Source organism: Cryptotermes secundus, unplaced genomic scaffold, assembly GCF_002891405.2.
Source record: "Cryptotermes secundus unplaced genomic scaffold, Csec_1.0 scaffold693, whole genome shotgun sequence".
NCBI lineage: Eukaryota > Metazoa > Arthropoda > Insecta > Blattodea > Kalotermitidae > Cryptotermes > Cryptotermes secundus.
Window position 1 is genome coordinate 552,995 of NW_019722434.1, and position 12,453 is coordinate 565,447.

General features: G+C 38.0%; 2 protein-coding genes and 1 long non-coding RNA gene across 13 annotated transcripts in view; 1 reads left to right on the forward strand and 2 right to left on the reverse strand.

Annotated features, from left to right (window-relative positions):
- LOC111861433 (prohibitin-2) overlaps positions 1–2,798 on the reverse strand; it is a 33,129-nt gene extending 30,331 nt beyond the window's left edge. For all 4 annotated transcript variants that reach the window (XM_033750324.1, XM_023845991.2, XM_023845989.2 and 1 more), the window contains exons 1-2: positions 2,552–2,798; positions 873–993 (exon numbers count right to left, since the gene is read on the reverse strand). In XM_033750324.1, coding sequence (XP_033606215.1) covers positions 873–993; positions 2,552–2,681 — 251 coding nt within the window. In that variant the 5' untranslated portion in view covers positions 2,682–2,798. The remainder of the gene's footprint in view (positions 1–872; positions 994–2,551) is intronic.
- Positions 2,799–5,789: 2,991 nt separating this feature from the next.
- LOC111861472 lies at positions 5,790–10,156 on the forward strand. Its single transcript, XR_002842245.2, has 2 exons — positions 5,790–7,482; positions 9,333–10,156. It is a non-coding gene; the product is annotated as an uncharacterized LOC111861472 (long non-coding RNA).
- Positions 10,157–11,659: 1,503 nt separating this feature from the next.
- Positions 11,660–12,453, reverse strand: part of LOC111861471 (potassium voltage-gated channel unc-103) — a 164,757-nt gene continuing 163,963 nt past the window's right edge. For all 8 annotated transcript variants that reach the window (XM_033750334.1, XM_033750337.1, XM_033750335.1 and 5 more), the window contains one exon: positions 11,660–12,374. In XM_033750334.1, coding sequence (XP_033606225.1) covers positions 12,300–12,374 — 75 coding nt within the window. In that variant the 3' untranslated portion in view covers positions 11,660–12,299. The remainder of the gene's footprint in view (positions 12,375–12,453) is intronic.

Below are 12,453 nucleotides of genomic sequence, written 5' to 3' on the forward strand. Positions count from 1 at the left end.
TAGTAATTTTGTACATCTAATCATTTCTCCTGTAAATTTGATTATATCTGTCTGACAAGACCTGATTTCAGGTTCACATATGGACACAGTCATAATGACTTTGGTAGCCCAATGACTGAGGTTAATATTGCATGATGGACAAAGCCCAAAAGCTCAGTAATCCCAAGCGATTATCTCCCTAAACAGCACTGCCTGGTTGGTGTTTGTAATAGGGATACAATGTGTTTGAGGTACATGTAGGAACTTAATTGTTAATCATTTAAGACAGAATTTCTTCTAAATAATATATGAGAATCCAGTTCATACCGCACAGGAAACACATCACCTCTCCACTACAAAGGCCAACCGGTTAATGCTATCTGGGGAAACAGTCGATGTTTACTATGAGAACCGTATGGAACACAGAGATACACTCTGTGGGCAGAATGCAGAGTTTTGGTATATTCAGTCCATACCTCACATGAAACATTAAGTATCCGCTACAAAGCCCAACTGGTTAATGCTGTTTATGGAAACAGTCGCTGTTTACTGTCAGAACCATATGGAACACACAGATACACTCTGTGGGCAGAATACGGGGTTTTGGTATGTTCAGTCTGTACCTCACAGGAAACATTACGTCTCCACTACAGAGCCCAACTGGTTAATGTTGTTAGGGAAACAGTCGCTGTTTACTGTGAGAACCATATGGAACACATTAATACACTCTGTGGGCAGAATGCAGAGTTTTAGTGTGTTAAAAGTAGGTGGTACATATAGCAACCACTGAGCTCTAAAGGGTTAAATATTACTTAGATGAACTTCAGGCATCAAGAGTTAAATTATTCACCCAAGATGTTGAATGCAAGGGCACAAAATAAATGTTTGCTTACCGGATATCATATATGATGGGGTACTGGAACCATGGAATTCTGAAATGCAGTCCTTCAGCAAACACTTCCTCCTGTACACCTCCGATACGACTGAATATGATAGCACGGTGTCCACCTTCAACTGTAGGCAACATTCAAGAAATCAGCTCTCAATCTGATCAATAATAAATGATCAAACAAGATATTAATAAATAATAAACAAAATAATGAAGAATTACTTTCACTGTATAAAAGATTATCAACTCCATCCAGTGTGACTGATAAACGGTCTTTCTCCTTTTTAATCTTTCATCCTTGACATGTTTCAGTCAGAGAGACCATCTTCAGAAGGTACATATCAAAGGGGCAGAAACTACCATCACAATGTGATTGGTCATTATCAATACATACATACAATGCCATTACAATGTCATGAATATAAAATCCTAGCTTTCAACAACTAGAGCGATGTACCTGAATTTATTGAAATATTTATACATTATTATAATTACAAGTGTTGTTTAAACAACTGTGTTAAAATCTAGAACCACAAATTTAATGGCTTCCCTTAATTCTGAATGCTACTGGTCATGAGGCATATTGATTCATCCGTAAAATTTGTATGTGCCTCACAGCCAGAGGTGGACCAGTTGCTGTGAAGCGCACAGCCATGAACTGGTCAACAAAGGCAAGAATCTCCCCTATATATGTGAAGTAAGTTACTGTACTTCCATTATGACATGTTCTAAGAAAGAATCTATGGAAGTAGAAATGTTAAAAGTTGTCTCTGTGTTTAATTAATCACCACACCATGAAGAAGCATGAGGGAATGGACTTATAACTCCATCATTCTTGACCTCAGCACTGAATGGCGGTGAAAGGTCAGCTTTACGCCCCTGCCACTTTAACCCTGGGGAAGGAGTCCCACAGCACACAATGTACATATGGCTGGGTGGGCCCAAGGCGGTTTGGACACTGATGAATACAGGGAAATCTCTTGTCCATTTTGAGAATTTAACCTGATGTATGGAAAGCAAATAAAGTCTACTGGAATACATGCATTCATTCATTTATTGTATGTTCCATAAATCCATATACATAGATATAGNGGTCATTAGGCATAGATTTCATTTTTGGTGGCAAATGATTAAAGATCTTTACCCCTATGTAACATATTCCTTTTTGGAATTGTGTTAGACTAGTTTGCGGATAATGCAGATCATAGACAGATCTGGTACTACAATTACGCATTTGTGAGTTGAATGTGAATAATTCCCTATTTACTATAACAAACAGGGAAATCGACAATATATATTGAGCTTTTAGGGGGAGGATATCCAATTCTTGAAACAAACTACGACACGGTGGTGTTCTCTTTGTCATAATCCTAATTATCCTTTTCTGCATCCTACACGCTTTTATACTATGCGGGGCGTTACCCCAGAATATTAATCCATACGTTATTATAGAACGTACATAGGAAAAATACATCATTTTTTAATGTCTCCAGTGGTAAAAAGGCCTCAATATGTGCAAGTTAGTGAATCACTTATGGCTGATGCAACAAAACAATCTCTGACTTCGAAGAGGTTAGGAATAACCTGAATTATTACTTACAAAAGTTGTCACGAAACACATCTCGTGAATCTTAAAACTAAAATACACCGATACGTATTTTATCAAGTCATAGCATGACTTGCCTGTGTACATGGACTGAATCACGCCGTAACTAGCCGCACCGGCCGCAGCCAAAATTTTCAGTCCTGTTCCTACGCCTTTAGGCCCTTTGGCAAAACGTCCAGCCAAGTCATTCAGTTTACTCTGGGCCATTCTGAATGTTTTTGTAACAAATCTTACAAATGAATTATACTTATTCACAAGCGAAACAACAGCCAACACCACGATGCACACACCGGAACACAACCAACCGAATGCAACCTCACGCAATCAGAGACGATCAGAGAGATCAGAGATATCATTTGCAGCTAATCCGTGGAAGTTGTGTTGCCTTCGGTAGACATTGAATTTCTCATGTCAGGATACTTACTTATGGACATTATGGAGCTGAGCCCTTCTTGAGGAGAAGCCAAATCTGCAGCTACTCAAGAAGTTCCCAGCATTTTATGGAACAAGAAGGTTCTTTACCGTGTTCACAAGAACCCTCCACTGGTCCCTATTCTGAGACAGTTCAATCCAATCCTACCTCTCTAACATCCATTTTAATATTTTCCACCCACCTACGCCTTGGTCTTCCCAGTGGTCCTTTTCCTTCTGGCTTTCTCACCAATATCCTATATGCATTCCTCGTCTCCCCCATTCGTGCTACATGCCCTGCCCACCTCATCCTCCTTGACTTAATCATTCTGATTATACTTGGAGAAGAGTACAAGTTATGAAGCTCCTCATTATGCAGTTTTCTCCAACCTCCTGTCACTTCATCCCTCTTCGGTCCAAATATTCTCCTCAACATCCTGTTCTCAAACAACCTCAGTCTATGTTCCTCCCTTAATGTCAGAGACCAAGTTTCACACCCATACAGAACCACAGGCATAATTATAGTTTCGTATATTCTAATTCTCATGTCAGGATAGCCAACTAAAATGAGCAGTATTGCTCAAATGTGCAAACTAACTGTAAAGAAAATGACATAACCATAAAGACATGCATTTTACATATGGATACCATTCTTCTTTTGCTGCTATCTATATAGCTAACTACACGGAAAGGAGTCCTTGAGAAGCAAAAAAATTCCTCAGCCACTCAAGAAATTCCTGTTGTATGCAAGCTGATGGTTCACTGCCATGTTCACATGGGCCCAACATTGCTCCCTCCAGAACCGGATGAACCCAGCCATCCCCTCCACCCCTCCATTCTGTATGATCCAACCTAACATGATTCTCCCATCACCATCTAGTTCTCCTAGTGATCTCTTTCTTCCAGGTCTCACTATCAAATAACTGCATGCAATACTTTCCTCTCTCACATGTACTACAAGTCCTGCCCATCTTAGCCTCCTTGACTTCATGATTCTGACTGTATTGGGTAAGGAATGCGCATTATGAAACTCCTCACTATGCAGTTTTCTTCAGGTTCCCATTACCAGTGTTTCATCTGTCTTGTGTCCCTGTATTCTCTTCAGCACCATGTTTTCACTCTCAGCCTCTGTTCTCTTACTATCAGAGACCAAATTCTGCCCACATATAATAATGCTGGCAAATAATCTTTGCATTTTCCCTACAGCACGCAGGAATAAAAGATGACTTAATGATAGCATAAATTACCTATTATTAACTTCTTTTTAATTTTGTCATTAATCAAATTTTGATTTGTTACTGTCATCACAAAATATATGAAATTTATCATACTTTCAAAGCATCTGCTAGCCGTCTTTGTATCATGGCTTTGTCCTGCATTCTGGTGACAAGACAGCAACATATACTTGGTTTTCTCTGCATTTACTTCTACACTAACCTCCTTACTATAACCAATTAAACTTTCTGTGCTTTCAAGAAAGCAGTCTTCTGGGATGTGGCACCATGTAGATGTGAACCACATCTACACAGCGCGACATCCCAGAAGACTGCTTTCTTCATAGTTGCCACTGTGAAAACCTCAAATCTTACTTTCTGTGCTTTCTTTATGGTATCTATGTTACCTCTCAATAGATTTGCACCATCAACATAAACCAGCAGCTGATGTGTACCATTTCATTCCAGTCCCAACTGCTTTTCCTGAACCTCCCTAATGGCATATTCTAAAGCAAAGTTGAAAAGCAGTAGCAATAAAGCATCTCCTTGTTTTAGAAAATTCTGGATAGAAAAATTATCAGAAAAAACGTTTACCTATACAGACTTTATTACACGTTTCATGTAAGCACATTTTAATCAGCCTAATTAGTTTCATGGGTATCCCAAACTCTTATGAGAATATTGTAAAATACTTCCTTCTTAGCAGAATCACAGGCTTTCTTGAAGTCCTTGATTAACTGACGTACTGTCTCATTGTGCTCTCATTTTCTCTCCATTAACTGATGCATGTAAAAAATATGATCAGTTGTTGACTGGTTATGCTGAAACCCATACTGATGATCCCCAATAATTTATATTTAACAGTCTGCCTGGATATTTATCTAACTTAGTATATGATAAAAACAGTTTATAAATGAAATAAGAGATGTCCTAATACATAATCCGTCATATACCGCTGATGAATTTTTGCTCTTCTGTCGGGATCAACAGCTAAGGAATAGAAGGGGAGTGCATGCTGACTGATGGATGTCCCACAGTAGGCATTAATATAGACATTAAGTGTAAGTGTAAGTGAAGGAAGGAGAATTATGTATTGCTAATTATCTTGTTGGTAAAATTGTATGTGTAACATTGTATCTATTTATTTGAGGTATTCAGTTTAGATATTAACTATGGTTGAATTGATATTTCTGCGATTTTATCTGTGATTGTCTTGTGACTGTTGTTTGACAAGTTTTATATTCAGTGCCAGTTGCACACTTGTGAATACTCTGAAACGCTGATGTATGTAAGTATGTATGTATGTATGTATGTAACCTTGTGAAGGGATGTTGGATAAACTTCTGTAAAAAATCAATAAAGCAACCAGTCCTCTGCACAGGAAAACACTGACTGGATTGGCTTAAGATACTATGGGTTAAAACTACCATAGCTATAGAAATGGGTTTGTTGTTAATCAATTAGTACAGCATTTCTGTCACTAGACAGCATCAATTGTGACATACCATTGTTTAGAGGAAGGAAAATCTCTTCCCATGGTCAACATCTATTGCTGTCTGAAGGTCATCAGAAGACAGTATTGTGGGATTTTCTCTACAACTGCACTGACTCTGAGGAGCCTTGAGATTTCTAACAAGCAGCTCAATGGTGGTGCTTGGCAGGCAAAGTGTTAATTGAAGAAATATTTTAAACAAGGCTCAAATTGTGTTTATTATTATTATATCATAACAATCAGTGATTCACATATGAAATAGAATGATATAATTTACAGAGCTGATATTCTTGAGAATGCACTTCAGTTCAGATGTGCAGATACATAATAAAAGACACTGTAAAAATCTGCTCAAAGCACTAAAACACTTTTGAATAAAAATAAATCACAAAGTGCAAAGTATTGTGAATAATGCTGTTATGTACATATGTGCTTAGTAACAAAAGTATGAAACAGTGTCTAGATTGCTGCCTGGGATTCACATATGCAATGAAGAAAAAGTCTAATCACACATTCTGTATAAAACACTATCATGCATAGGCATCCTATCAGATCTATATGTGTGTGCTATGCCTACTGGATTTTTGGCATGTTTGCACAAGCTGCAGTTGCACTATGGCAATATGAATGTTCTATGCAATGAACTTTCTGGAACTGGTACTGGGAATCACCTACATCACACATGATGCAATCTGTGTCAACGAGCAATGCATTTACAGCCAATTTTGAAAAATAAAATCACCTGTTCCTTTTCCATGTAGTTATAGCAAAAATATTGACTACAAAGTTTTTTGGACAATAAAATTGGTTTCTGAATTAGCAAGGACTTCCTTAACACCTTCACCCCTGACACTTCAAGACATTTCTGCTGTCATAATGAAATCAACAGAAGGCTTTAAAAAGTAACAGTCAAACCTATAACCTATGGAGAATGGAAATGCATGTTAATTTATGATATATATTTGATACAAGCATTTGTTCTTCTAACCCAGAATGTTTTGTCCTAGGGATCTGATTTGAGTTTAAGGACCTGGAAGTGAATGTATATACATATAACACTGTTCTTGCTCTCAGTAATATATCTGATTGTGCACACTTAAAATGCCAAGAGATTTGGTTTGACATTACTGTTATTAGCATTTGTCCATTTGTTAGCTCAGTATTTTTTACTTAATTTTATTGTGTTTGTTCAGTTATTATACATTTACTCTTTTCTTTCATATTCTGTTTTGGAATATACTTGCAATGAAAAGAAATATAATAATTTTCAAGACTGTAGTAATGTCTTTTTGTGTTACAACTATTGTGCAATGGAGGTACAGAATTGTTACATTTCCTCTGCTATCCTAAAATGAAACATTTTTTATCCTGAACTTTTAACTTCTGCTCTGTCATCTGGGTGTTAAAGAGTGACTATGTCATACTTTGTTCCATTTCTGCCTTCTTTGTCAAGGCAGTTATTCACCTTACACTCCAAAGCAAAGTGAGCCTTAAAACATATCTCAGAACAGATTAACTCAGTGACAATACGGATCATTTGGATCCTGCTGGTAACTGGATTATATTTCAAGTAAGAGTCACACATCATGACAATACCAGTGTCTGAATTATACCTTAACATGGGTTTCCAATGCTCTGCACTTGATAGAGCACTGCGAAATTAATGACTGTAACTACCCAAAGTTCACTAAGGCAGACAGTGCAGAAGTGATTGCTGATAATCTTATTAGGGCACCAGGGCTATCAGAGCACAGTACAGTAAACAGATTGCATCATAATGCAATGTAGGTTCATCACTTCTTTACACCATATCACAACAAATGTCTTTATATTGTCAGATAAACACGAACCGTGATGGTTAGCTGTCAGGTCAAGCTCACTGTTCCAGCATGTAAGTCTCAGTAGTAATAGTTTTCAAGGAAATTTGCTATATGTTTTTAAGAGGAAACAATGTATATGGGTACAACATCAGTTGTGCATTCATCACAGAAAAATGTCTTCCCACGCACTGCATGCAACCATTTTGTATCACTTGTTGAGGTGATCTCATCAATATCATCACATTGCTTCTATTGGATTATAAACAAGTCACAAGAATTCAGGTTCAAAAGTCAAGGCGTCTTCATACAGCTGCAATGGAACAGAATTGTCCTTTGTGTGTTCGGTTCAAATCCCCAATTATAAGTGAAAATTACAACAGATTAAAGGATTAATTTTCTATACAATTTCAGTGAACTTCACTTGGGGCAATGTATGCTGTTTCACCTCAGAAACAGAGCTAGCAGAAGGCACACACTTAAGCCATTGTATCGAGAAAGAATTACAAGCATTGGTCAGTATAGCTGAACCATTTCTTTCACCGATATTGAGCCATTTTAAAAGTAAGGTTTGTAGCAATGTTTTTGTAACAACTTATACATTCATGAAGCCTCACTACCATACAGCTGTGTATGTACAGATATATGCACCAAGAGTGTACAATACAGACTATATTTAGCAGTATACTGGCACGTTTCTGCAGACCTTACTTTAAAAACGGCTCATAATTCCAGAATACATAAAATAGGAAAGTTATACAGAGTAAAAGAGAACATGATGGAGCCACATGCAAGCATTTCTCTGTTTCTCTGCTGCGATGAAGACTTGCTGTGGCAGTGCTACCTTCAGATTATGTGAAAATTAAACTCAGGTACAGTATCTGGATTCACAGATACTCTTCACTTCCCTAAACTGCTATAACCCTGTACGTATATTTTATAGCATGCTGTAGACTAAATCAATATGTTTGTAACCTCACAATGGCCAGGCAACGCAACAATACACTCTCCAGTTGGACAAAAAATTTAAGAATCAGCATGAGTATGACAATTTTCTCTGCTATGGACAGAACACAATATTCTTAAGTGTATTACCTGTCATCTTTAATATCACATCCTATTACAATATAATTTCAGTTGTAGGGCCATTTTCTTTTTCCCCATAAGAAGAAAGGGGTGGGAGGGAGACAATAAGTTGGGAAGGTGATTCACACTAGTAGTGCCTCCACTGCTATTCTGATGCACCGGATAGTCTGTGTGCCAGTGTGCAAAGCTACGGCAGTTACCAGAAAATTTTCAAAATTTGCAACTGAAAACTCAACGGTTCAATCAAGATCAAGATTTTTTCTTAAATACATCTCAAAATTTGAGTCTCACACACACTCCTAAGAAAACAGTTTGAACTAAAAATGGTCATGGAATTGATAAAAATTTCAATGGTTACAGGAAGAAATGTAGGCTATAAATTTGGGTGTACTGCTATTCATAGTCTTTCCAGGGTTTCTATTTCATAATGTGACTTATCTTTGCTAACAGCCTAGATTATGTAACCTACAATCCGTGCCACAATAAAACTGCATTTTTAAGTCTTAGCATAGCTGTGACTCTACCAGTAATTATGTTTCAAGGTGAATTTGTGGTGACTTCAAAATGCAACTGTTTGTATAAAGTTACATGCTCAAACATCAAGTCCATCATTATTGTCACGTGTGCCAACAACACAGACACAAATGTTAGTGCCCCCATACACACACAGTTTGGCCTTCCGTTCGGCCTGCACAGTTGAAGACTGAAAGGCAAAACTGATGTGTGTGGTGCGGCCGGCTGGCCAACCGTTTGGACTGTTGGCCTGTAGGAAACCCATCAGTCCGTCAGTTCTGCCTGCAGGACCATAGCACGTGACATGTGTGACTCAACATTACAGGCTGGAAGACCGTGTTTGTGGCGTGAAGATTGCTGGTGTATGGGGGGCCTTACTCTACAATCTATCACCTCTTCTGGAGACACAGCATTTATTCTGCACATTATGAATGCAACAGTTTGAAACATTCTGTGAGATTTTCAAGTCTGTCAGAAGCAGCACTGCCATTTAGCACCACCTACATCACTAACAAGAGACTGTAACCTACAGTGTTTGTACTCGTGGTGTTACATCACTTGGAAACACAGCAAAGTCCTGCAAAGGAAATTCTAGAAGTTCAAAAAATACCTTTCCAGAGCCTTCTTGAAATTCCTTCCAGATTCCTATCCAGTGGTGGGCAGTAATTTTGGTATTACATGATTCACTTTTACATACATTGTATCATATTCCATTTTTACAATGATTAAATGACTAAATATATATATATTTTTTAATTTAAAAATGTATTATTGAAAATGCATGCCTGTTTGAAAATTCAAGGGCAGTACAAACTGTCCCGCATGAAAACATACAAACTGGATGAAGAGATAAGAAAGATTCGTTGTGTTGACCTGCCATAAGGGTTTGGAAACTGGCTATTTTCATCCTATATGAAGGATACTTTTCACATGATTTTAAGAAGATTAAAGCATGAACAGTGTTAATATAGGTGGCAGCAGCAACAGTGGATGAGTTTAAGAGAAGTCGTTACAGCACTGTTTTGAATTTTTCCATTCGAGAAAAGAATTTGGTGGGGCGGCAGAATGTAGTTTCTGAATACTGCATTTGGAAATTTTGTACATTACAAATTTTTGCTAAGCACTGAACTGCAGGTAGTCATGTTCAAATAGTGCAACAGAATTCGCTGAAGTGTCTGAGAAGTGGTACCAACAGATGCTCTCAAGTCTGAACAAAAATACAGGAAGATGCACACTTTGTGTTCCTTCGGCCTCATAAAGAATGAGAACCACAGTTCACAGATGCTCCTGTGGGGAGAATGGGCTGGCTTTGTGCTTGTGAGGAAAACTGTTGTGTTGGATAACTCCAGTGTGAAGCCTCTCATGCCCTTTACTTGGGCCATACAACAATTTCATTCATTCATTCATCAGTAATCTGTCAAGACGACAGGTCCACAGTCTCTTCCAAAACAGTTCCTCCACTTAATGCGATCTAGAGCTTTCTCCTTCATGTGAGAGCAACAATTTATAATTAAAAAAATTGTTGAATACTGGACNCCGGGGGGGGGGGGGGGTGCTTTTGTTGGGGCATTCTGCAGCTGGCACAAACTTTGCTGTACACAATGGGGTAAGGAAAAACTCCTGGCAGTCACATAGATGCTGCCTGAACACAAAACATATGTGGTAAAAAAACACTTCATATATCGCAATTTTCGTAGATATAAAGTTAAGCTACATTTGAAGCGGTTCTCATGGCAGCAACTACAGAAAGTGTTTTCTGGGTCATAAAACGGTGCAGTTCAGAGAGAGCTGAACATTTCACAGGGAATTATCATCTTCAAATTCAGAGTTGAGGAATAAGTCAAACGAGAAACCAGCAGAAGCTGGAGGTAAGCTGAGCTGAGCTTATTCTTTGAGTCTGAAGATGCAAGTGGCATGTTTCTCCAAAACATTCAGCTCTCTCTGAACTGTGTGGCATCACAACAAAAAGACTATACCTGTCATAAAGTATGTCAATGAACACCCTATCTCCTTCAAACAATATGCATATTAATGTCAGAAAAAATAAATATTTAGTCATTACTTATCAGTATCGCCTATCAAACTTGCGTGTATTTGAGTCCTTTGCTCCAAAATGGAAGGGCCAATCGTACACTGTATTCGAAGTATGTAAAATGAATGGCTGGAGTTGTCTCCACCATAAGCTGGTCTACATCACAACCATGAGTTCGCAATCAAGTTAAGACACTCAACAATAATTTGCTTTCAACAATATTCAAACATAAAAAGTCCATAATTAAATTTATACCTGAGCATAAACGTAATTTGATAAAAACGTGTTTCATTTTGAAATTTCCAAACATTTCTGCTTCAACATTCAAGCGCACACTCTTGCACACAAGCGGAACTCGTATCCGAGGAGTCGCGCCAGTCTATATACAAAGCTACTTATATACACTCTTCTGAGCATGATATATACATCACCCTGCACACACACATATATATATATATATACATATTTATATACAATGAGAACAATAAATATATCATTCAAATATAAGTAAAAGTACATACCATGTAGTGATACTGAAATGAAAACTCTGGCGATAGATACATTGATACTATACATCAATCTCCTCCTTAGATAAAACTCAGAAAGCTGACAGCTAATAGAGCTTGGTGTTTTGCTGAGAACTGCAAGGCAGTGTGGGGAAACACTGTGGAGGGACTGAGATTTTGGCAGCAGATCTGCACTCAATGGTGAACTTGAAATGAAGGAGGCAAGAGTGACATCAGGCAGTGGGACAATTTAAAATTAAAACACAGTCACATATAGATATTACGGAATTATAGCAATTCAAATGGAGCACTGTGCAGTCTTAAGGAAATTCTCATCATCTGTCCTCTTAAAATTACCCTACATTACATAATTTTCAGATCACTCCTCTTTGCCACCAACAGAGGTTTCTGATAAAGTTACTTACTCCGGTACACTTCTGTGAAGTTTCAGCAAGAAAAGAACTGGGTATACAAATCTTTTCGGTTATGGTGACACCTGAACTTGTGATGCAGTCAAGTATTAAAACTGCTAAAATTCTGTTATCTAGTTCATTTCCAGATGTTAATTCTCCAGGCTGTACATGAAGCAAAACTAGTGATACCTACACGACACTTGATACAAGCACACATGCAGTGGTAGACTTCATCACAGAACTTCAATCTCCAATGAGCTTTGTCAAGGCCCTTCACAGATTCCTTGTTCGTCTCCAACAAGAAGCCATGGGACATGAAACCTGCCAGAAGCTGCAACTGTCTACACGTCTGAAGACTGAGCCTCCGGTTTCTGTCCACTGGGGGTACCAGCATTTGGACTGCTGCTCCGTGAATCCTGGAAAGAGGGGAAAATTATTATTTTTGTTGCTGCTGTTTCACAAACAACTTCACATCAATAAGAAATATCAGCCTTA